Source organism: Podarcis filfolensis, assembly GCF_964270895.1.
Source record: "Podarcis filfolensis genome assembly, chromosome: 4".
NCBI classification, from domain to species: domain Eukaryota; kingdom Metazoa; phylum Chordata; class Lepidosauria; order Squamata; family Lacertidae; genus Podarcis; species Podarcis filfolensis.
The window spans coordinates 64,279,207-64,305,597 of NC_139607.1; the positions used below are offsets into that span (position 1 = coordinate 64,279,207).

At 43.6% G+C, this 26,391-nt stretch overlaps 1 protein-coding gene across 5 annotated transcripts in view; it reads right to left on the minus strand.

Annotated features, from left to right (window-relative positions):
• The window catches only part of ILDR2 (immunoglobulin like domain containing receptor 2), a 37,301-nt gene extending 12,060 nt beyond the window's left edge, over positions 1 to 25,241 (minus strand). For 2 of the 5 annotated variants that reach the window (XM_083611570.1, XM_083611569.1), the window contains exons 1-4: positions 24,709 to 25,241; positions 15,857 to 16,189; positions 14,861 to 14,980; positions 1,325 to 1,381 (exon numbers count right to left, since the gene is read on the minus strand). In XM_083611570.1, the coding sequence (XP_083467696.1) occupies positions 1,325 to 1,381; positions 14,861 to 14,980; positions 15,857 to 16,189; positions 24,709 to 24,754 (556 nt within the window). In that variant the 5' untranslated portion in view covers positions 24,755 to 25,241. Of the gene's footprint in view, positions 1 to 1,324; positions 1,382 to 14,860; positions 14,981 to 15,856; positions 16,190 to 18,390; positions 18,447 to 24,708 lie in introns of all 5 variants that reach the window. The other 3 variants (XM_083611571.1, XM_083611572.1, XM_083611573.1) reach the window with 3 other exon arrangements.
• Positions 25,242 to 26,391: the final 1,150 nt, after the last annotated feature.

Below are 26,391 nucleotides of genomic sequence, written 5' to 3' on the forward strand. Positions count from 1 at the left end.
AACGTCACGAAAACATCACCAAAAGTGCAGAATGGGGCAGGGGCCCAGCCCCCTCATAAAAAACTGCCTCAGCCCCTAGGAGTCAGCACCTATGCTATGATCTATAGATTGCTTCCATTATAGCTAATGTTTACCTGGAGACCCAAATAAAGCTATAATTATCCAAAGATTGTACTGCCCCAAGAAAAGAAAAGTGCTTTTGCCCATCTCTCATAGAATGCCACAGAATGTGGCAGCTAGGCTGGTGACTGGGAATGGCCGCTGAGACCACATAACACCTGTCTCCCAGTACGTTTCCGAGCACAATTCAAAGTGTTGGTGCTGACCTTTAAAGCCCTAAACAGCCTCGGTCCAGTAAACCTGAAGGAGCGTCTCCATCCCCATCATTCTACTGAGGTCCAGCACCGAGGGCCTTCTGGTGGTTCCCACACTGCGAGAAGCAAAGCTACAGGGAACCAGGCAGAGGGCCTTCTCGGTAGTGGCGCCCGCCCTGTGGAACGCCCTCCCACCAGATGTCAAAGAGAAAAACAACTACCAGACTTTTAGAAGACATCTGAAGGCAGCCCTGTTTAGGGAAGCTTTTAATGTTTAATAGACTATTGTATTTTAATACAGTGGTACCTCGGGTTAAGTACTTAATTCGCTCCGGAGGTCCGTACTTAACCTGAAACTGTTCTTAACCTGAAGCACCACTTTAGCTAATGGGGCCTCCCGCTGCCACTGCGCCGCCGGAGCATGATTTCTGTTCTCATCCTGAAGCAAAGTTCTTAACCTGAAGCCCTATTTCTGGGTTAGCGGAGTCTGTAACCTGAAGCGTATGCAACCTGAAGCGTATGTAACCCGAGGTACCACTGTATTCTGTTGAAAGCTGCCCAGAGTGGCTGGGGAAACCCAGCCAGATGGGCAGGGTATAAATAATAAATTATTATTATTATTATTATTATTATTATTATTATTATTATTAATTATTGATGCAACATCATACAAACAAATCAGAAAGAATACTCAATAAACAGCAGGCATCATAGAATCTCCCTGCAAACTTTGTAAAAACAAATCTTTATGAATGCTTGATGGACAGGTTGGTATGGAAGTGACCCAAGTGAATGGTCCCATGACTAACAACAAAGTCACCGTTGTCTTTGCATGCTCCGTGCCACTTGCTAAAGCCCCGGTTGTTCTCCCCAATTGCTAGTTGCAAGCAGTTATGGAAAAGACGGGGAATCAAGGGCACATGCACAAGCAGATGAATGCACAAGATGCTGTGGTTGAATGGGAAGATAAAGTAGAAGAAGAATGAATAAAGTGTTAGATGACGGAGTACCTGGCATAATCTCCACAGCAAAACTGGGCAAGAGATCAGCAAGCAGCCCTGTCCTGCCTAGAAAAGACAGAGGAGGGGAAAGAAGGAGAGAGGTTAGTGCAGGAAAATCACTCCCTTGCCTTAGCATGAAGCCTGCTCTTATGTTATGATGAGGTCTCTATGCTAGGGATGGGGAGACATTTGATTCAGTTTCACATTTAGAAGTGAATTCACACTTCCAAAACAGTACAAGAACAAACCCACAGCCATCCTGCAAAATTCGCATTATTCCAAATTTTGCAATGGACTTTGCCTACCAAGTAACGTGTAAAAAAAGATGTACCTGCTGGAGTAAAGTGTGCATAAAAAGGCATACAATACTGAAAATAACATACAAAATTTATTCTGTTAGAGAAAAGTACTACCAAAAAGGGTTTATTAGGTGAGATTATGTACAAAAATATTATTAAGAGAAATTCACGCTAAAATGCTGATGAATTTTCATGAGGACTTTCTTTTTTAAAAAAGAAATGTGATATGTAAATGTGGATAACTGAATTTAAGATTAGAAAAATGAGGAACTACCGTATTTTTCGTCCCATAGGACGCTCCGTCCCATAGGACGCACCTAGTTTTTTGGGGGGGAAATAAAGGAAAAAACTTTTTCCTTTCTTTCCCCCCCAAAACCAGGTCGGGGAAACCAAACCAGGTCGGGGAACAGCGGGATGGCGGCGCTGCGCCTCCCCGCTGTCCCCCGAGCTTGTGGGGCTGGCCGATGTCTGCCCGAAGCGTGGGGCGCTCTGTTTCAGCGCGCCCCACGCTCCGTGCAGCAGGCTGCTATCTGCAGCCTAGGGAGCCCTGCGGGAACTCCCGCAGGGCTCCCCAGGCTGCAGATGTCTGCCCGGCGCGGGGGGCACTCTGCTTCAGGGCGCCCCGCGCGCCGGGCGGCAGGCTGCTATCCACGGGCTCCCCAAGCTTGCTGATAGCTTCCTGAAGCCTGGAGAGCGAGAGGGGTCGGTGCGCACCAACCCTTCTTGCTCTCCAAGCTTCAGCGAAAGCCTGTATTCGCCCCATAGGACGCACACAGATTTCCCCTTCATTTTTGGAGGGGGAAAAGTGCGTCCTATAGGGCGAAAAATACGGTAGTATGATTCATGTGTGGTTTCTCCCCTTTCTTATTTCTCAGTGAACTGTACAGGAATGGATGCAGTTCCCATTCTCCACATCTTTAAACTGATACTGATTTAAAATAGGTAAAGGGTAGATATAGGAAATAGCTGCAGGAAGCACTGCTTCACAGGAGAAATAGTAACTATACATATTACATTGTTTAGCTTCATGCATACATATGTATCTTAATGAAACAAGACCAAAAAAATCATTTTGGCCTAGACTTTCAGTATATATGGCCTATTCCTTTTGAGACTTTATTATAGGTAGCAGTCATAAATTCTGCATTGAGCCTGCATAGATTGCTTCCAGTTGACATGGAAACAACCTGGTTCAGCGGTGCTTTACAGAAAGGAAAGGCTTGACATTGTAAAACAGTACTGTCTGCGTACTCCACAATTGTGTTAGTAGCAGCTTGGGTCATCCCAACCTTGACTGCCTCTGGTACTTTTAGAGATGTCTGGTAAAAACCTGGAGATGCAGGGAGTTGGGGATAAGGTCTCTTAAAGAAAACTGATATTCCTAAAATTAGCATTGTAATCTGGATTTTTTGTTGCAGTTAAAGCACTGATAAGATCTCAGTTAAAATGGAAAATGCAAAGAGCTGAATGATTTCCACCATCAATCCTGGCTCTTGTGAATACCCCAGCTATACAAAATATTGGCCCAATTTCAAGGAAAATGTAATTTTATCAGCATGGTAAGTAGTAACCTGTACAGAGTTTAACATATTCACCTTCTACATTTATGCATCTATATTTTGTTACAGCTCTTGATTAAATGGATGCAATCGAACATTTTCATATCCAATTCAAGAGCCAGCTCATTAGCATGATTAGATATCATCCTGAGACCTGCAGGTTTCTTAATTGGTCAAAAAGTTAATCACCACAAGGAGCCACCCCAGTGTCAAAATAATCCACAAAATTACTGTGGATGACCTACAGTAGAATGTTCAGATACAAATGTGTATGAATTAAGTCTCTTGGCACTCAGAAGCTCCACAAGCGCACCATGAAATGGCAAGAAAAGGAGAGTCATCTTGAATACAGTGTTATGTTGCAACTTGCTCTTAGTAGACTTATACTGCAATCCTAATGCATCTTCATTTAGCAGTGCTATTGGATTCAATGGGACTTAATCCCACGTGACTGTCCAAATAAACTGCATGGACCATAAGATCAGTCCATTTTGCTTTACTGTATTTATTTAGAATCCATTCATGAGAAAGGGCAATATTTTATCTTCAGGAAGTTATAGGCCACCGGCTATAGAATTCTAGATACAAACTCTGTCTCCACATCAGTCAGCCAGTTCTGCATTAAGCAAAGTTTAGACTAAGGTCACCAACTGGAATTCAATTCTACTTCTAGTTTTCCCCATTGAATAAAAAAGAGGGCTATACTTATTAAGACTACAGCATATGTTTCTGGTCCCCTAACCATGAGGCTATTGTCAAAGCAACAATAAAAGCACTCTAAAGTCTAGTAATGCTTTCCTACCTGTTGCATTTCATCAAAGCTGCTGTTATATCACCACTGTAACATCATCAATCATGAGTGGCTCTTGGAGCCATAGTGGAACGCAAAACTGATTCTGCAGATAATGTGCTCACGTTTCCTTATAACAATAATTGTTTCTATCACCAATAGTTTTCCTGCAACTATCTTTGGGCTGAGCTATATGTTACACACATAACAAAAGGCCAGAAACTCATTTTCCTAGGGGAAAGCAGTTTGCACTAGAGAAGCAACGCAACAGGGAAGGGATCTTTAACTCTTACTATTCAGAGTGCTTCTTCCTACCAAATCCTGCTCTCTTTTCTACTGCTATCCCTACAAGGTCCCAAATCCATGGTTTAAGACACCTGGTGAGGATATGAGCACTGTTATGCTGGAAAAGGGTGCTACTCCTTCACAGTGTAGCATTTTCTTGATCTAACTGTGTCCCTCCAAAGTTCCTATTTTACTTGCTGTGAAAGGTACTGATCAGGAAAATGGCATGGGCGAAAGGCTTCGAAACAACATGGCAGTCCTGATTCAATTCTCCCCTTCCCTTTAAAGAGAAACTAAACATTGGGAGATCCCATCACAAATCTCCCACATTTCATCTAGTTCGACCCTTCATACACATTTAAAACAGCAGCTGCACTAAACACTAGTCTCAGTTGCATGTATGTTTATGACTTTCAGTCACAAAAAGCAAATATGTAGGGAGAGAAAACTTCTAAACCAGTCTTTTCTGACCTGGTGCCCTCCAAGTGTTTTTTTACTGCTAACCCCATTGCCCCTGACCATTGAACATTTTGGCCAGGGCTGATAGTTGTGGGCCAAAACTATCAGAGGCTACCAGGTAGGAGAAGCCTGCAGATACCTGGAGCGTGGGGTCATGTTTTCCAGTTAGGGAATTGCTTGAGGCCAAGTGTGAATGCCTAAAGATCTGGAGAACTGAACATCCCAAGCACTCTCAAACTGTGATCTGGTCTCCAAAACAAAACAGATGTGGTAGCCAACCTACCAACCCCTGTATTCCAGCACATCCTGTCAAAACAGTCAGATCGGCCTCGATTGCCAGGAACCATGCTGCACCCTCCACACTCCCTCACAGAACGGTTTACAGTCAGATTCCAGAATATAGCATACACTTCAGACAAAGCACACACACCCGCCGAAAGACTGTGTGTGTTTTGTTCTCGTCTCACAGATTTCTTCTCGCCCTTCCCTCCTGCCCACCACCCTGTCTAGTGTGAAGAATTCAATCTCTAAAGGAATTCACTAAGCTCTCTCCTTGGGGGCTAGTTCAAAGCACGGGGGTGAGGTGGAGGCGGGGCAGAGGCCATGCCTAGATCTGAACCTGATGACTTGAATATTCCAACAGAAATTAAACAGCACTAAATAACTGTGCCATCGCCCACCTTTCAGCATTTTGATTCCTCCCTCCTTTTACACAAGCTGCATTAATTCAAAGATAACCGCTCTTCCCAATGCTGCGTAATTCCACCCCCCTTCACAGAACCTCCCCCTGATCCTAGTTTTTAATACCGGCTGTTAAGTAGGCTGCTGAAAAACACTACAGCTGACCCAGCCGCTCTTGTTCATACCAGTGGTAACCACAGCAACGGTAGGGGGGAGGTAACACATGGGCCTGTCATGAATGCTCGCTAATTGAAGGCCAACTTTCCTCCCACAGGGATGAGCAACAAGTGAACCAAAAATATATAACGAACGAGGACAAAAGAACACACTGGGTGAGGAAGGAAGAGGTCTGAATACCTCTTGGAAATTTTCAGGCAGAAAATTGAGACATTTTGCACATTTAGAAATTTGATAATCCAGGCGCAAGGCAGATGTGACACAAAAGGTTACTTTTATGGGACTATATTTGGGGGGGGATAGAAATTTGAAGGGTACGGTCAACAAATACACAAGGGCTGCCAGGATGCAGCTCTAATATTCTTAAAGGTTTTGGTTTCGGCAATCTGCTTGAGGAAACACACAAGTCTATTCCACTGCCAACATTCAGTTGCTATTTGCTTCCCAACCACAGTGATGCAGAATGAGAGCATGAGCATTCAGGCTTCCAGCCAAGGGGCAACCAACATTTTTGGGTACATCCAGGGGTCTCTCTCTTTTCTTCCCCTGCCCCCAAATTGTGTGAGAGCAGAAACTGACATTGGTGCAATTAAAAGAAGCTTGGGGTCGTTGTACCTTACTCCAAAAGAGGCAGTCAAACCCTCGCCTCATGACCATCTTCTTTAAGGGATAACTTCCTCAGGTTAAATGGTGACCTGAGCTAACCTTCGTTCCTGTACAAAGGTAAGCAAGGACATTTATTCACCTCTTCTCGTAATTGTACACTGGGAATAGATCTGAGTCTGGCACTTAGTGGAGGTGCCAAACTCAATTCAAAATCAAAAGCAGGAGAGTACAGAGGAGGAACAAGCTGGCAGGGGAAAATAGCATATTAAGCGATCCAGATAACAGATCATCCATCTCGGCTTCCTGTTTATTATTGCTATTTCTTGCTGGAAAGGGAACTGCAGACATTTGATAAATCAATTGCAACAGTAGCATAGATTTCAGTGTATTTCACCTCCCCATAAACATATTTTTATCGTTGCGGGCTCCAAGCCCTCCTGTTTTCATGTGTCAGTAACTCATAGCAACTATCCTCCTGCTAGGCTGACTAGATGGCCCAGTTTATTAGGATTGTCCCAGATGGTTATTTCCAAATGGCAAATTTGTCCTTGTTTCAATAATAAAAAGAAAATCTAGGACATGCTGTCATTGTCTCTATTCACGCTGCACTGCTGATTATACCTTTTGTATAAGTACATCCAGCAGCTGCCTCTCTGCCATTTCCCTAAATGCACCTGCTGCCTTAAACCATCAACGGAAGTTTGAGCCAGACACATAATCAAGTTGCAAGGAGTGGGCAGCAAAGTCTACAGAGAAGGAGCAGGCACTGATCTGGCATAGCATGTACAAAGCAGAGAAAAGACCAGATACGGGGAAGTGAGTTACAGTGTTAAAGCAAAGAAAAGATATACTGATCCAAATGGCAGGGGAATAAATCAGAAGGGCAAACTCAAATATGGGGAAGGATGAAGAGAAGTTGTAAAATTTTGACAAAGGAAAAATAAATGAGACAAGAGGTAAGTAGGTTATGGAAAAAGGGAAACATCCTATGAGACAAGACACACAAAAAAGGTTTAAAAAACATCATGGATGGTCAGCGTGAGGGGGTGAAAACATGCAAATGTAAACACAGTAAAATAGCAAGTGCAGCTAAGCACAGAATAGGAATTTATGATAACATTGTTTTTGGACATATTGGATTACAGCAGTCTGGTTCTGCAGCTCTCTAATGGGAAAAAGGAACTATTGTTCTTCTAGCGGTGGCAACGTGTGGCTATTTGGCAAAACCGTAGCACTCGTTGGGCCTCAACATTTAGACATGATCCCATAAGAGCATAAAAACGATGTAGAGAGGAAACGCGTCTCTTGTAAATCAGAGGGGCATCCAGGAAGCTACTGAGAGATTTATTGGGAGAGTGTGACCATGTAATGAATTCCTCTTTCCTCCCTCTGCTAGAAATAAACTTCTTCTTTTCTGCCCACCCCTCTCTTTCTTGTTTTGTCAATCAAGGGAAGAACAGCAGCAGCTATTTGCAGAGATCAAAGTTTTAACAGGCAACACAGACCGCCAAGCAGGCTGTTACCATAGAAACCTTAGTAACGGAGGCCTTTGAATTGTGCCGGTATCCTTTGTTAGCAGCATGTGGCCGAGGCTGGCGAGTGAGAAGGAATGATGGGGAAATCTTTGGACAACAAGCACCACTTCTAAATAGCATTAAAGGAGGGGAGTAGGACTGGGCAGAGGAGACTCAAAGGCTGCTAACAGTGCCATGTGGCCTTGAGACAGAAAGGCTGGGGGGGGGGGCGAGTTACAGCACACTGAAGATGCAGACGGGAACTACCACTCCATCAGAAACAGGCATTCACAAATCATGACAAAAAATAAATAAGGAGTTACTTTGTTCTACCCCTTTCATATTACTACTACTATGTGTGCTATTCTGTTAAGTTTTACTCAGAGCAGGTCCATTGAAATTAGTCAACATGGCAAAGTTAGGTCCATTAATTTTAATACCACCCAATGAATACCACCCACTGTTTGCTTATTGATTTGTTTATAGGTGTCAGGAGTCAAGCCTGCAGCAGGATGGTGGGACCTTGGCCCCTCATATAAAGCAAAGATTTAGGCTGTGTGTCACACCGTGCTCTTGCCAAAGAGCCAGAGTCCTTTGTTCTGAATTGGCCAAACTAATGAAACTCTGAGAAACACATGGCCAGTCTCCCAATGGCTTTTTATTGTTACTGAAAGGCAATAAGGGGTCAGGGATTAGGTATCTGACTGGAGAAGAAGCAGAGGAAGGAGTGCCTAACCCTTTCCCCTCGGGCCATTTTTCTCTATATACTACATTTGCCCTTTCCGTCATCATGCTGCTGAACAAATAAACAACGAAGAAGAGAGCAGGCAGACAGGTGGCCCAGGCAGGCCTTTCCATGCACTTCCTGCCAGGCTGGGGTAGGAAGAAGAGGGAGGGCAGACAGACACCACAGGGAGGCAGGTGAGCAAACAGACCAGTGGAACAGGCAGGCAGGTGGCCCAGGAAGTTCTTCCCAGATTCCTCCTGTTGTTGCTGCCATCACCACTGGTGTGGGGAGGGGAGGGGAATGAAGGGAAGAAAGTTGCTCTCCACTTTGTCCTGCCGCCATCACCACCTTGTCAACTTTCTCTCCTTCATCCCCCCCCCCCAGTGGCAACAGCGACAGAAGCAAAGAAGGGATGAGGTTAGGGAGCTGCAAGGGGTTGAGAGGGTTTTTGGTGGCAAGCTGTGTGGGAAGGGGTTCAGGGCCAACTATGAGGCAGGTGTTGGCAGTAGGTATGTTTGCGAGCAACACAAGCAGCCTCAGAAGTCCCTAGTGCAAGTGAAAGAAGGGGCAGGGAGAAGCCATGCCATGAGGAGAAACCCTCTTTGCATATATCCTTCCTGCTTGGACAGGAATAATTTTTATTAAATTTTCAATACAATTATACAAATGTCACCATATCAGAAAATGGACAGCTCCTTTATCAGTGAGTGTGTGGTAACACCACTTTTGAATGGCAGACAAACTCAGCTCCCATCCACAGTGGCTGCCCACCATCTTAACTTCCCCCAAGTGCAATGCCTGTCCCTGGCCTATTGAGATTGGACAGCCAAGTTCAGCTTCCATTCAAGAGTAGTACTGCTACCTGCTCTCTGCTCTTTGGCCACCAAAGGACCCAGCAGCAGGCAGCTGGGTTAGGCCAATGAAGGACCCTACTGAGCCCCTGGGGCCTTCAGCCAATGTCTGACCTGGCTGGCTGTTGGTGCTACGCCTGCTATTCATCACTAATCTCCCAGTCAGGATCAACATGAAGCAATAATATGGGCAGGACCTGCAAACAAGGCACTTTTAATTGTAGGCACAGGAGCCCCCAAAAGCTTCAATAGCACTTTGCCTGTTCACACTAGAACAGCTGGTGCTGCAATTACATGTTGTTGCAAAAAGGGAAAGAAGCCCACCGCCACAAATCAAGTCTGAAAGAAATACGGGAGGGTAGACAACAAAGAAAATATTTGACTGCATTTATTTAGCAACATCATCTGGAATTCTCTATAAAAAGTAAATGGGTAGAGGATGGCAGTTCCACAGAAAGGAGTCTGTGTAGAAGCGACCTCAGACGCTATTCATTGCAGCTGCTTGAAACGCAGTTTCTTCACCCAACCTTACTTCCTCTGTCTGATCATACTCAGACCACCACTATTGATTTGGCAACCACAGGATCAGATAATAGACCTATAACTCTGAGGGAGCAGGCAACAAGAGTGTCTGCTGTGAAGCCTTCTTCCCCAAACTACCACTTCCTCCACACAAGTCTTCACTTCTGCTTTGGTGACAGGGGATGTGATAAGACATCTACTCTCCAGAGAGTGCCAGTTGCTAATCTGCAGTTTAGCATTTCAATGGACTATGTTGTGGGATAACAGCATCCCACAACATATCAAAGATACCAACACCTGTTTTAATCACAAGTACAGTGGTACCTCAGGTTAAGAACTTAATTAGTTCTTGAGGTCCGTTCTTAACCTGAAACTGTTCTTAACCTGAGGTACCACTTTAACAAATGGGGCCTCCTGCTGCAGCTGCACCACCGCCGTGCGATTTCTGTTCTCATCCTGAAGCAAAGTTCTTAACCCAAGGTAATATTTCTGGGTTAGTGGAGTCTGTAACCTGAAGCGTATGTAATCTGAAGCATCTGTAACCCAAGGTACCACTGTAGTTGCTGATATATGATTGGCAGCTTTTCAGCAAAACAATATAAAATCAGTGGTTCTTTTAACTATCATATCTTTATCATATTTTAAGTAGAAATTCACTTGAAGGATTCCTCTAACTTTCACATCCATATCACCTTGTCTAATGCATTTTTGCTGAGGCAGAAGAGATCACTAAAACTGACCTAAAGTAGCATGTCATCCAGCAGGGCCCTCACCTCGCGTGGAGTCAGACTTTCCTCTCCACAGAGGCTTTTCACCCACTCTGCTTGCAGCTATTTTATTCTATCCTATAGGGTTGTCACATGGAAGATGAAGCAAGTTTGTTTTTTCCTGCTCTGGAGGCTAGGACCCAAACCAATGGATTCAAAGTTACAAGAAAGGAGATTCTGGATAAATATCAGGAAGAACTTTCTGACAGTACGAGCTCTTCAACAGTGGAGCAGGCTTCCATGAGAGGCAGTGGGCTCTCTTTCCTTGGAGGTTTTTAAGCAGATGTTGGATGGCCACCTGCCATGTATGATTTAGTTGAAATTACTGCATTGCGGGGGTTGGACTAGATGACCCTTGGTGTCCTTTCCAACAATGGGATTGTAAACGTATCCCATCAACACATACACAGACAGGAGGCATGAACTGATAAAGTAAGAAGGTGTATTTCCCTAGCTGGTGATGACAAAACGATCCTTTCTGAAATCTGATGGTAGGGAATCTTCCCATTTCTTGTCCTAAGGGGGGGGGGGGCGGAGATATTCTGGCCACCTCCAAACTGTCAGTATTTTGCAGGAGAGATTTAAATAACATGCCAGAAATTTAGGTTTCTGCAGTTAAAATGGATTAAAACATCCTGTCACAACATATCTACTTTATAAAACAAAAAACAAGACTTCTGGGATAGGAAAGTGACGGGGAAATGTACTTAATTGTGTCAGATATTTGATTAATTAACAAGAAGACATACAGTATAACCACCACACGCAAGCAGTGTGATGCCAGTGAGCAACCTTTTGATAAAGTCTTGGTTTTCTACAAATGCACTTATGAAAAATCTTGTGAAACTGAATGCTCACTTTTATTTATCTAAATCAGAATATATGTGTTTTCTGCCTCAACCGGAAAGATTCAGATGTTGCTCTGTCTGTATGATTACGGTAGTTATTTTCTACTTCTGCAGTTTTAAGAAATATTGCACAAAATGCGCAAATAAAACTTTTGAAATAAATTTGTCAACAGGCTAGTGAAGTAGGAATGTTTTAAGTTATCTCAGTTATGTAGGATTACCCATAAACATCTATTTGCTCTTAAATAACCCATATTTCATGATTTTCAAGAGCTTTACTCTTGCCGCATAAAAAGCTACCCTTCTCACATAATTCCTGGGGATAAGGCAGCCACCAAGGTGTTGCATAATTTATAGGCAGCCCCTAATCCCTTTCCTGTTCTAGTTTTGCATCCCCCTCTAAGGGAATAAGCCTCCCATCTGAATATCAGCAAATAGAAAAACAAAAGCCTCTCACTCTGACTCTCCAAGAACTAAGATATTTTATCTAAGCCTTTTCTACAGTTCATTAATAGTGGGATGGGGTTTAAATGTCCCAAGAAGCTACAGAACCGCAAACAAATGGTCGTTTCTAAGTGTTTGTTTTCTCCTTTGAATGATGAGAAGAATGCTAAGCATTGGCAATGAAATACTAATGGGTGTGCAAAAACAAAAAACAAAAAAATGCATTTTTATAATGTATTATGCACACATACAAGAATATAAGTAGTATATGTTTCTGGTCTTGGATCAGACCAAGTTGGAGCCAATCATTTGCTTCTGAGAAGCCCAAAGCAGGGCATAGAGACCCCTGATGCTGCCCTCCCCTATAACAACTGGTGTTAAAAATATTGGAATTTCAGCTCTGGTCGTCCGAGCTGATATGGCCCATCTTCTTTGAGCCCACCCAGCAGAGCATTAAAACAACAAAGTCCACAACGCAAGGATGAGATAGTATGGGCTACTCGCCATGCTTTATTACTAAGCTATGCAGAGAGCAAAGAAATATACATGTTCTCTCTATGAGAAGCAGAAAGCAACTGAACGAAAGAAACAAGAAACCAGTAACGTCACATCCCGTCTCCCTTTCCTGTGAGAATCCAACAGTATCTGGACTCTGGAATGTAAACAGTCCTATGACTGCAAGCAGCTGCTCAGTGAGGAAACAGAAACTAACATAAACTGCTTCTGAAGTGGAAGTTCCAATTATACGCAATCCTATGCATGTTTACGTAGAAATAAGCCAAACTGAATTTAGTTGTACTTGGCCCCGGGACTGCAGTCTTAGCCATTATGACTAACATCCTTTGATAGCCTTACTCACTCCTACTACACTGATATTTATGTAGTCCCATCTAAACCCAAGGCCATTACCACACTTTATATACATTGTGTGTGACATGCACTACATCTTCTGCCAACTGATTTCATTGAGCAACCTCAGGTTTTAGGATTGTGAGAGCAGAAGCAGAGAGGAACCTCCTACCAACTAACATGGCCAATTTGGGATTTCCGGAGGGCACCTGTGCAAATGGGTACAAAGAGCATACATGCTAAGTGAACATGCTTGAGGAGGGAGTCAGTATTGGCACAGCAGGTTTTATCTCATCAGGGGTGCCAGAAACAGGAAACTTTCAATAAATAAGAAAGCCCTCAGAGGCCTAGCCAGCTTCTTATTTTGGAGTATGGGATCCTTCTCTCTCTCTCTCTCTCTCTCTGGAGTCCAAGACTTCGTTCATCACAGGGTATCGCTAAGTGACACAAACATAATCTCTCTTCATCATCATAATCTCCCAGATAACCCCTCAAGTCCCTCAACTAGTTTCCCCTCTTTCCTGAACTCCAGTGTGGCTCAGCACTGGGCTGAACCTGACCTTTCTTCCTTCTTTCTGAATATAGCAGGGCCTCTTTGAACCTTGCCTTTGCCTTCTCTGAGACATGCTCCTACTCTTCCTCTTTGGCTGCTCTCCTTTTCCCCTGCCAGCCACCCAGTGGGACGAACGGAAGTGCATCAGATGTCCAAACACCACAGCACTTCAGGTCCATCCATGTTTACATCTGGTTATTTCTGACCTCCCACATGATGGTTTAAAATAGAGTTGAGCCAAAATTATCTGCAGACGTATTAACAGTAGTCTGTGAAGTGGATCTAATGGAGACTGTGGAATCCAAAAGTTACCCTTCCGCTCATGAAACAGAAGGACTCCTTGCAGCAGAAGATGATCTTTGGGTCCTACAAGTGACTTGTGGCTGATAGAACCAACATATGACATCCACAGTGAATCTGCTGAAAACATCTGGGAACTGATCAGGCACCACTGAAGTTGGATTTGCACAGTTCATGCTGTAGAAATTTGCCCCAAAGTTCCCTTCTGCTGCTTCCAGGGCTGCCATTTTGCATTGTACTTTGAAGAAAAGGGCAATAGGATACCTGGCAAACCATTTGCACCAATCCCACCATTTCAGGGGGGTGCTATTGTTTTTTAATATTTTTTTTTAACAATTGTTATTTCTCTGCCCAATTTTTCTAAGAATTTTAGACAGCTGTTTAAATTTTGAAAACAATGCAAAAGCTGTGTTTTTAACTTGTAGGCTATATTAATGAAATTCATTGTGCATGTTGGCACTGCAACGTTTAGTGTAAAAGTATTTTAAATTATGCACTTATGATTTTTGTTTTAATGTGAGCCATCTGGAGTTTCAAAGAAAACAGGATACAATCCTTTAAGTAAACACTGATCTTGGAATACTGCTTCAGTGGAACTTTATCATTTAAATTTAGGAGGAAAGAATCTGGCACTCTCCATCCTTTGTTACATGTTGCCTTACAACAGTGCGTAGTGATTGCAAAACAATACTGGCTTGTCTCTCTTTAGATCAGCTTCACTCTGACACAAAGCAACAATGCAAGGAACAGAAAGAACAGAGAAGGACACCCAGGAAATGTTGCAAATCTTTTCACATATAGACTAATACCATGCATTTAAAAACAATTCCCAGAGTGGTTTACCAATACAGTGGTACCTCGGGTTAAGTACTTAATTCGTTCTGGAGGTCCGTTCTTAAACTGAAACTGTTCTTAACCTGAAGCACCACTTTAGCTAATGGGGACTCCCGCTGCCGCCGGGCCGCCGGAGCACGATTTCTGTTCTCATCCTGAAGCAAAGTTCTTAACCCAAGGTACTATTTCTGGGTTAGCGGAGTCTGTAACCTGAAGCGTCTGTAACCTGAAGCGTATGTAACCCGAGGTACCACTGCAACTCTCTCTTCCCAGAGAACTCTGGCAATTGTAGCTCTACAAAGGGCATAGGGGATCTCCTAGCAACTCTCAGCACCCTTAACAAACTACACTTCCCAGGACTCTTTGGTAGGAACCAGATGGTGTAACAGTGCTTTAAATGTATGGCGTGGATGTGACCTTAGATAGGTACATAGAAATTAGTAGAGAAGTAGGCTGTGTTGAATGGAAAAGTAAGCTCACCTAGAACAAGCAGCTCCACTGACTCTTCCGTCTTGCCCTCCACATCGTCAGGTGTGATAATGAGGCAGTAATACAACCCACTGTCTCCCCACATCAGTTTTCCAATGTGGAGGTCTGCATCTGAAAAACAATATAAGAGAAATAGTAGAGTCAGAAACACAGAGAAAAGGTGAAGGACTATAAACAAGGCTTTCACTAACAGTTGTTACTGGCAGGAGTGCATTTTTCTTCCTTAGAGAAATAAGCACACTCCAGTGAGCCACAGTGCACTCCAGAGCGTCAGCAAACTCCGCTGGACAGTGATTTGCATCCAGGAGACCAACTTCCTATTTATTGAGGAACACACCAGATTGTCTTTTCCACAATGAAAGTAGGACACATATAAACTTATCTCACAATGCCATTTGTTCCCATGCCCTTCAACACGGAAGCAAGGTATAGGCCCATTCACATCACAGGCTCCTGCCCCAATCCACATATACAACACAAACATCTGTAGGGAGGGGGCCTTCACATACAGTTGAACATGCAATGGCTTCTTTGGAATCTAGGATCTGGGTGGTCAGGGTTCCGGACCACAAGAAAGCCTTAATGCAGTGCAAAGTGATTGTGAATAATTTTTATTTCTACAGGAAGGGACATACACCTCAACAACACACACGAAGAGAAAGATCTTCTATTTTACCAAGGTTTTTACAACTTAATTTTTGCTTATTGTTTTACACTGCCATTAGATGTTTTTACATCTAAGATCTCTCTGCCTTGCTAGTTTTCATGTTTTATTGAAATTCGTACTTTAGCCGTTTCGCAGGTTTTTTAAATGTAAACTGCCCTGGGAATATGACAAGAGTGGAATATACATGCCTATAATAAATAGCATTAAATAAGCACACTGATCCTCATAAGAGAGATCCGAAACACTGATGTAATTTTCTACCATTCATAATAGCCAAAGAACCTTTCCCATAATTAATAAACTGCTAGGCAGGCAGTTACCATGGAGAATGGTGACATCTCTTCCCTTGTAGAATTCTCCAACTGTGACCGACGGGCCCTGCTTGGAAGCCACAATGCGGACCGTTCTTCTGCTGTCGACGCAGTCCAAGTATGGATCCCATTCCAGGTTCCTCTTGCTCACAGCCTGTAAGCCTGCAGAGACCACTCCCAGAGCTTCTCCCATGCGGTCTTGGCAATATGATTTGAACTTCCACTGCACCACAGCTGGTTGTGTGGAGGAAGTTGAAAAGTGGCATCGAAGCACGACAGACTGAAAGAGCATGGCCACCTTTTTCTTTTCCGGCACCATGACCTGAAGCCCTTCAGTCACAGCTACAAGACAAAAAGTATGAACGTTATTGATTTGTGAGGTATCAACAATCTGTTCAGTGGTTCTGATCAAGACAGAATGTTATACGGGAGATTGCCATCTGCTTTTGGTGCTAAGAAGAAAATGTGCTGGAGAAATACTGGCAGCAAGGCAATAGTGCTATTTAATGCATCAAAACAATGCAGTGGTACCTCAGGTTAAGAACTTACCGTATTTTTTGCTCTATAAGACTCACTTTTCCCCTCCTAAATAGTAAGGGGGAATGTGTGTGCGTCTTATGGAACGAATGCAGGCTGTGCAGCTATCCCAGAAGCCAGAACAGCAAGAGGGATTGCTGCTTTCACTGCGCAGCGATCCCTCTTGCTGTTCTGGCTTCTGAGATTCAGAATATTTTTTTTCTTGTTTTCCTCCTCCAAAAACTAGGTGCGTCTTGTGGTCTGGTGCGTCTTATAGAGCGAAAAATACGGTAATTCGTTCTGGAGGTCTGTTCTTTACCTGAGACTGTTCTTAACCTGAAGCACCACTTTAGCTAATGGGGCCTCCCACTGCTGCCGTGCTGCCACTGCACGATTTCTGTTCTCATCCTGAAGCAAAGTTCTTAACCCGAGGTAATATTTCTGGGTTAGTGGAGTCTGTAATCTGAAGCGTATGTAACCCGAGGTACCACTGTACTGAGCTGGTTCAGACGTCAAGGTAAACTGCAGTTTGTCATGACAGGAACAAGCCACAGCAAAACTCCAATTCACCTCTGCTGCAGCCACAGGAACATCAAAAGCTTTCACTAGGGATGGTTGAAAATGTCACTTTGAATTTTTGGTCATCATATTTCCAATCTTACCGTAGGTTCAGTTCTCCATGTGAGTTTGCATTCTTTTTTAAGCCCACATGAAAATTCACCAGCATTTTAGTGCAAATTTATCCTAAGGTACGAATTTTTGCACGGCAATTTTCCCTAATAGAGTGCATTTTTGTCTGTTAGTTTCACTTATATGTGCATTTTTTTTACACCCCTTCCCTAGTATATGTATTTTGGACACTTTTGTTGGCTGAAGAATTGCCTTGCAGTTCAGACTTTGATTTTGCTAAACTTCCGAATTTGATGTAAATAGCTATGCTGGGAAAACTTACATATTTATTAAGGGGAAAGGTATTACAAGCTTCCAAGGAACTAAAAAGCCTGGTCCATACACTATTTCCAAAGTAGTTAACATGTTTATTCTCACTTAAATAAATGGGATAAAATGCTGAAGCCTTTGAATAATAATGAAAATTGTGTGGAATCAGGTCATAAATGAAGTTAATAAAAAAATGTCTAAACCTAACTCTACATACTTGGGGAAATTTCACACCCTGGATTGTGTTCAATCTTAATCCTAGTGAGTGGACCCACTTAAACTGATGAACACAACTAGTTTAGCTCCATTAATTGCAAGGGGTCTCCCCTGAGTAGAACTTTTTGGGATACTAGCCTTTATATTTAATCCTAGCATAACTAGCTGCTGAATATCATGGCATATTTATATGCTTATATTTATATTCTGCCTCTTAATTTCAGAGATCCCCAAAGATAAAGAATATTTTTTAAAAAAAAGAAATCTCTATACAATCACAAAACCCAGTTAATGTTTTAAAAGTGGCAGCAGTGTCAAACCACATTGAAAACTGAAACAGGTTGTGGGGGCAGGTGCTGTCGAAACTGCTACTAATAGCCTGTGAACTAACCAAAAATCATCCAGGTGGAAGGATGAGAGGAAGGGAGAAAGGAACAAGTTGTTCAGCCATTAGCAATCAGTGGAAATAAACATTTCTGATAATCTAACAATACATTTTCTCCAAGTGATAGAACAGCTGCATTCTATGCTGGCACAGTAGACCCCAAAGATAATGTATGGGAATTAATTACATGAATGGAACTCCATCAACAGCTTCCGCATTATCCCTCTTTATTATCGGGCAAATTTTCACAATGCAAAAAGTGCTGGTTGAAAGACAATGTGTTGCTCTTACATACATCTAAGGGAACAGCTGGACAATGCAAGCAATATCACTTGAGCCACCCCCACATTAATCTGCACCATTGGCAAAGCTATGGCTTTAAAAGCATCTAAGGCACCACTAATGCATACATGACTTTTCACAAATGAGCCCTCTGTTCCTGAAATATTTACAAGTCTAAATAAGGCAACACAAAGAACAAGCTCACAGTTCAGAAGAAGAAAGGTGAGATTCCTCCTCATGGTGAGAAGGGATGAGGAATTGCTTGCAGAGATTGTAGGAGTAGATTTGAAATAAAGAAAGAAAAACCAATTATAATATTAGTATGAACAGAGTGTGTTCAGGAACTGACAAAATACAGGAGGGAAGTTAATACAAAAAGTAGAACTGGGGAACTGATGTGAGCAAAGAAAACAAGAGCTCAAGTGAAGATTCAGCGGGCCTACAAAGTTTTTAAATGTCATGTTCATTTTAGTCTCTTTAAAGGCTAACCTTTCATTTACTGATGAGTACTACCTGCATTCACTGAATTCCTGAGGTGAACAAACATATAATGGAAGCTTCAAAAAAACCAGATAATTGTAACAATCAGAGGAGAACCTGACTGCATGCATCCACTCTAAACAGATGAAGATAAGAGGAATTAAATTTAGGAAAAAATAAGTTGTTGGCTTTGGCAACAGCAGTTTCTGTGCAATGGAGATAACAGAAATCAGTGTGCAGGATAGGAGCAAGAGTAAAATGCACATTAGTCATAGCTTTTTGAGCCCTTATTTTGCCCATAGAAGCATTGCCCTTTTTTTAATGAGGCTGTACAAGTTTATATTGAAAACTTCCAACTCCTAGAGATACCGAAATCAGAAAACTAAAAAGCAAGGCCTGCACCTGATACCAATGACATGAAGCACCATACCATATTTGTATGTTATGGTGTCTTTTTTCACTGGGGAGCAATTACTTTTGACTAGTGGTGTTCAACTGGCATGCCTTGAATGATGGTTAGGGGTGCCGCGGGCAACACTGGTCTCCATCCCTCTTTTCTCTCCCCCCCCCATGCCCTCTCGTGTCTTTGCCACTCAAAGGTTTGTGTGGCTGTTTGTTGCAGCGGCCCTGACTACAAGCTCCCCAGACCAATGGTGTCTTTGGGGCTGGCCAGGGGGTGCTAGTTGCCAGGAGCTGAAGCAGCCTTGGAGTAAGCAAGCGAGTCGGCATGAGGAGGCATCTCTCTTTGGGGCAGGAGGGTGGCTGCCCGAAGGACTCCTAAGGAAAGAGAAGGGGAGAAGAGGCCGAGGAAACACTCCACAAGGGAAGGTGTTTGAAAAGGGGTGAGGGGCTGCCGGCTCTGCAGGCAAGGGGCAACATAACTGGGCTTCTCAGGCTTGGAGCATGTTTCCTCACAGGGGAGTCACAGGAAGAATGTAGTTGGTCAATGGAGCCTTTCAAAAAGGTTGAAAGCCTCTGCTTTAGACTGATGAGCTATCTGTAAACTAGAACAGGCCTACCGCTCTAGACAAGGATAATCGTTTTCAATGGGCTATGGACCCAAGATGGTGTCCTGGGAAAGCTGAGACCTACAGATGACAATACATGGTGTTCTGTTAATTTTCCTGCTGGGACGTTCCTGCAATAGGTGGCTCAGAAATGTTAGTTTTGCCTATCTAATCTGCTTCTTGACTTCCCCAGCTGAGAATTATTTTTGAAGAAAGACAGAACTAAATTTTGCAAGTGTTGGTCTCTGTATGAAACAAACACTTTAGGCCCTGCCTGCAGACAATGCAGCATGTGATATGTTGTAGATGGAAACTAGAACCTTGCAGGAATGCACAGAGGTGAATTAGTTTCTTGGTTTAAGGTGGTGCTTATATGTCCCTTGCATGACTGAACTGTACAGTACAGGATTATCCAGAGAGCAGCAAATTGGGCAACTACCCTGGGATCTGTCCCCCACATACCAATGGCCACCACTGACAGCCCCACTGCCTGGCCAGCCCTGCCACCTTCTGCCCACACAACAAAGCTCTCTACTTCCACCCTTCCTAGAACAAGACATGGAGGGAGTAGATGAGAGGCACAGAGCCACATTGGTACTGTCACTGCCAAAAGGGCAGCAAAAACAAGAATAAACACCAGGAAGAGGACACAAACCTCATGGAGAAGAGCAAGGGGGCAGAGGGGAGATTAAGGCTGGAGCAGATAAACAGTGTGCTTTTCCCTAGCCCCTACAAACCCCAAAGGGCATTCCTGGTACAGCAAACCCAGGAAAAGAACCTCCTGCGTCAAGTCTTCCAGGCTTAAGTTAATGGGGAGGAGGAAATTACTGAATGGAATTGTGAAATTTCTCAAAAGCTTTCTTCCTATGTGAGTGCAGACACTGAAAATGTTCTCAGTAGAAGCTCTGTAGAGGAGCCGATGGTAGGAAACTTTGTTCTAAACCAGCCATTAAAATGTTGGCAATATTACTGATCTAAATCAAGGCTCCTGTGGTGTTTCTGCATAGATTTACTCCTGCACTTCTATAGGAAATTTATTCAGTACTTTGGGGAAATTCCTCAGTGGGGCCCAAGAATAATGGCAGGGCATATAAAATGTGGTGTTGGAAAGCTGGCTCTCAGGCTCCCATATGTCATACGAAAGATTCTTTATAAGTCAGCATTGTTTTTGAGGCTGTAGGCAGCATTATCTTCTGCAGGGCGTGAGATCATACAGCAGGTGAGGCTTGCAGACATTCTCAGCCTGGTGAAATAACTCTGTAAAGAAATGCACTCTGGTGCTGCAATCATCAGGAGGAGTCCACACACAATTTGTGAAATGACTCTTAAGTTTCTCTGTTGGTTACCTCAACTTTCTCTGCCTCCCCCTCCCCCTCCCCACAATTTGCCTTCTCTGATTTCATATCATGTCCCTCTATTGCCCTCTTCAGCTCCACTGTACTAGTTGTAGGTTTTGACAACTTTCAAGTAGAGTAGCCATATAAAATGTCATTTACATAAATTGTAATGCAATAAAATAATAACATTGCTCCCTATCACATTTTATAAATTTATTTATATTTTAATCTTTCATCTATGTTTTGGGTCAAATGCACACCTTACAGTGCTGAAAAATTCATAAACTATCTGCCAACCTTCTACAATTCTATGTTCCAGGTATTCCTCAATCATGATAAAGTGTGAATTGCCCTGCTGCATAACAGGGACCCACTTCCTGAGCCTAGTGAAAAATATTATGTTTTATTCTTACAGCTTTTGAGAATAATTCTACTCCTTTTGGATTGACTGAGAAAATATTTTACATAAAATAAAACTGTCAATTATAAAATAAAACTGGCAACTGTTCTTTTGGTGTTATGTGCTTCACATTGTGGGGTATTACAGACCCCAATAACCTATTTGCAACTATATCATTTTACCGAAAAAGGAAAGCTCTTAGGGATGGTGTAAAAAAATTTATGTGCAAACAGTGTCATGCTTAACACCATTCCCTCAGGTTTTTTGTTTTTATGGCTGTCCCGGCACACATCTGACCCCAAAGCTGACTTGATGCAGTAAGTGTTTCTTATCACCAAGGGTTTAGAAAGACTCATTCAATTACTAACTGTGTGAACAACATCACGTCTAGTTTGGTTCCAACACTGAAATGAAAGAGAACACTAGAGACCACATGCAAGAAAAGTCTCCCTCCCAGAAACATAGAAAGCTGCCTTAAACCGAATCGGACCCTCTGGTTCATCTAGCTCAATATTGTTTACATTGAATGTCAGCATCTCTCCAGCGTTTCAGGAAGGAAGCCTTTCCCAGCCCTACCTGGAGATGCCAGGGATTGAACCTCCGACCTTCTGCGTGCAAGGCAAGCACACTACCACTAAGCTATAGCCCTCTCCCCAAACGACCTCTCTGCAGAAGCAGCAAGGTAGGCAACGTTATATCGTATGCCTGAATCAGAGAATTGTAGAGCTGGAAGGGACCACAAGAGTCATCTAGTCCAACCTCCTGCAATGCAGGAATCTTTTGCCCAATGTGGGGCTTGAACCCACAACCCAGAGATTAAGAGTTTCATACTCTACCAACTGAGCTATCCCAGTCTGGTTTTGTTTATCCACAGAAAAGCCATAAACCCACCTCCCTCCCGCCTTTCTTAATAGGGTGCAAGAAAGAACCATTCTTAGAATGGGTTGCTGGCTGTTGTGCATACAAAAGTGAGTAGGAACAGCCAAATCCCTCAAGCTTGTTTCCTGTGCTTCTTCCCATAACCCATTTGTGCAAATTCAATACTGCAAAGAGGCAATTCCTAGAATCTTCTGTAGCTTAGCACCACGGCAACATCCTCCTCAGTACCTTGTAAAAGTGAACTGATGACACTCATAGAAATACTCATCTGACACATATTCCTGGGATCTCCCTCCCCTCTCCCCATTCATACATTAGCAGAGGATTACCTGAGGGCATCTTCATACAGGGCACCATTTCTGCATGGATGAAGGAAAGCAACTGTGTATGTTTGCATACACCGTCATGTGTGAAAATTATGCAAGTATCTATTTTACTGTAGGTAACCATAAATATGGAAGTCTCTGCACACTGCTTTGAATGCAATAATTTTCCACAGAAAACAACCTGGAGAAAGAGATATGCGAGAAGCAAAACTAGCTGCTGCCAAAATAACCTTACAGGAAATAGCAGCAATGAATTCTTTTTTTCTGAGGAAGTTCTACTGACCAAAGTAAGCAACTACTTTTCCATGAAGAAAGAGGAAATGACATTTTTTCCCCCTGAGCAAGCAGAACTGCTAATCCAACCAATACAATCTGTGTTTTCCATTGGCAAAACGTCATCTTAGCCTTTTCACTTAGGCTAGACCTCAGCACGCACATACACAATCTCTGGGGCTGGCCTGTTCTCCCAAAATTTCAACAGACATGATGGGCATTAACAGTCAGCAAAACTGGGCATTTCCTTGTGACTAAAGAGAGGCTTAAGGACCCACATGAGTGCCACCACCATAACCTGCTGGTCAACACACAGACAGCCCCATCATCACCCATAACTTCTGCCTGATTTTTGCAGGAAGCAAAAACAGCATCCTGACTCCAGCCAGCCTAGTTCATGCATGTGCTGTGCTATGCTGTGCTGTGCTGTGCAATGCCAGGGACAGGATCCCTGGTGACTAGTGAGCTACTCAGTGCTTGCTTTAGTGTCCCAATTCTTGGTATCCCTTGGTGCAGGCTATCCTTGTGGTCTGAAAACTCAAGCAAGGCCTTTTTGGCTCCAGCTGGCATGCTGACGTTGCAGCAATCCAGAAATGGGATGGCTGGGTTAATGAGCTGCAGTGGCTCAGGAAAGGCAAGGTGTGGAAGTGAGCCCAGAATGGTTAGTAAACCAGCAAACTTCAGGCCCCAAATGATGGAGATGAAGGATTTGGGCTCTGTTTTCAGTACAGCAGGCAGATATGCTAGAAAGGAAGAAACAGAAAACTCTTCTACATAGGGCATGTTTAGGATTCAGACCAGGGTGGGTAGCAAGCTTGTGGGGTGGGTGGTATTAGCAAGCTCAAGGGGAGGATAGCCACATAGCTCCCTAGACTAGAAACCTCAGTTGAACAAATTCTCTGCAAGCAACTCTGCTAGGGGAAATGGTGGCCTGGGACCCTCCAGGACCTAAGGAACTGGGGTGGGGGGGAGCTAGAAAAATGAGCATCATAAGCTGAGGGTTGCTTGGATGCTGACATTTGGATGTTTTTTCTACACACACACCCAGCTACAGAAGTGGTCCTGGGGGCATGTTTGGCACATGCAGCCAGGGAAGAGATTCCAATCGGGTGATGGGAAAGCTGCCCGTTTAACCCTATCAATCTATGGAAAAAGAGAATAACACCCCCTCCCAAAAAATAATAATGCATGTGTATGAGTGAAATTGGGACATTAATCAGTTAGTGATTCAGAACCGAAGAGAGTACAGTACTGTAATAATGACTCTGCCTTAATTATCAATCTGTCTGTGCAGGACATCTGCAAGCAGAGAGCTTTGCCTGGGAGCCACAAAAACCTGCAGCGTACCTTGCCAATTCCGATGCCTCAATACATTTCCAAAAGATGTTTTCCCCCACATCCAACTAACTCCAAAGAAATCCAGGGGTGGCACCCTGGGGGGAAAGACAGCCACGCTAAAAACCCACACCCAGGCTGAGCTCGCCTGCTTCTGAATCAGATCAGGACGAAAGAGATTTGGGAGGAAAAGTGGGGGCGGGGGGGGGGTAAAGTAAAGATCATTTTTCTCCTTTAGAAAGAGATACGCTGCGGGGGTGTGGAGCAGTTTAGTGCCTACAACACCGATAACGGGCACCTCAATCAAACATGCTGTTTACTATTTGTTCGACATTTCTAAACCCCCCTCCCTTCCGTGCCTCCCACTTGCTGAACAAGCTTGAAACCTGCTGCAACACGACACACACAGAGCGGGGGAGGGGGGAGAGAAGGCAGGCAACTCCTTTGGAAATCCAAAAAGTTATTGATCCCCATGAAATCCCTTACCTGTTAGCCACAGCAAAGCAGTCCAGCCTAGTAAGACTCCATCCATCTTCGTGGTCTGTCCCTCCAGAAAGGAAAAGGAAAGGAAGGGGAGAGAGGGGGAGAAACTGGAGCCAGGAAAGTAAAAAATGAGGCTCCCCGCTACGAAGCGGCTGGCACCTCAAGTGTTCTTTCCCGTTATCTGCGGGTCTTCCGCCACATAACTCAGCGTGAGAACAGACAGAGAGTTCTGAATGGGAGCTACCACTCTGCTAGGGGGAGGGGGGCTGCACTGCCCTCCTTCGGGAATTCTGCTCCCTGCGACGTAATTTATGCATCTCAGGCAAGACGGTGGCGGGGGAATCACCGTTAGACAGCTGTAGTCCTCAAACCAAGCTCGGATTGACAATGGGCTGAAAACTTCCAAGGTTTTAAGTCTTCTCCTCCCCCGCCCCTCGCAACCAGAATTCCGAGGCTGCAGGAGTTTCTAAATCACATGGCTGCCCATTGAAGCTGTCCAGGAACTGGAGAGAGTTCATCACACTGGGCAGCCTTCGTGTTTAAGGACTAAGTGGTGTAACTGAAAGACTAGTGAGAACAAGCAGCCGGATCTAAGAATGTGTACCAACGAAACGGCTAAGGGAGCTGGGCATGTTTAGCCTGGAGAAGAGGAGGTTAAGGGGTGATAGGATAGCCATGTTCAAATATATAAAAGGATGTCACATAGAGGAGGGAGAAAGGTTGTTTTCTGCTGCTCCAGAGAAGCGGACACGGAGCAATGGATCCAAACTACAAGAAAGATTCCACCTAAACATTAGGAAGAACTTCCTGACAGTAAGAGCTGTTCGACAGTGGAATTTGCTGCCAAGGAGTGTGGTGGAGTCTCCTTCTTTGGAGGTCTTTAAGCAGAGGCTTGACAACCATATGTCAGGAGTGCTCTGATGGTGTTTCCTGCTTGGCAGGGGGTTGGACTCGATGGCCCTTGTGGTCTCTTCCAACTCTATGATTCTATGATTCTATGAAGCAGAGGGGAAAGAAGGGGCATGTGGTCCCAAACCTGAAAAGTGAAAAGGGATCTTCCTAGGCATGCAAAGAAAACACATATAAATGCTCGGCACCGGGTGCATTAATCCTTCGCTGGTGCAGATATAAACTGTATATCCATCCACAAGTGCAGGGACAAGATAGCCAAACACCATTAGTTAAAACTCCTCTTCCAATAAATAGTTTCTTATGTATAGTTTCTTGCAGTTTTCACATTATAGCTAGCAATAGAACAGTGCAGGCTTTTATCCCCCTCTTCTGTCTTATCTTATCTCTTATTCCCCCCTCCCTTATCTCATTTCACTGAAGCTAATGGCAAAATCTCTTTGTGTTATTGCAAAATTTAGCAGGAGTGGTTTTGGTATGCATTCAAATAACTATTTATATATCAGTGATTTTATATTTACACAATTCTGTACGCCGGCTCCCTTGGCCAATAAAGCAAGATGAGCGCTGCAACCCCAGAGTCGGCCACGACTGGACCTAATGGTCAGGGGTCCCTTTACCTTTACCTTTTTAAAGAAGATAGTGCACAAATATAAAATATATATGATTTGAACTTTCTGGACTATTCCAGCAGTGATCAAGCCACACGAAATACTTGCACAGAGCACCTCTCCCATTCTAAATGCCATTGCACTTATCAACTACAAAATAGGAATG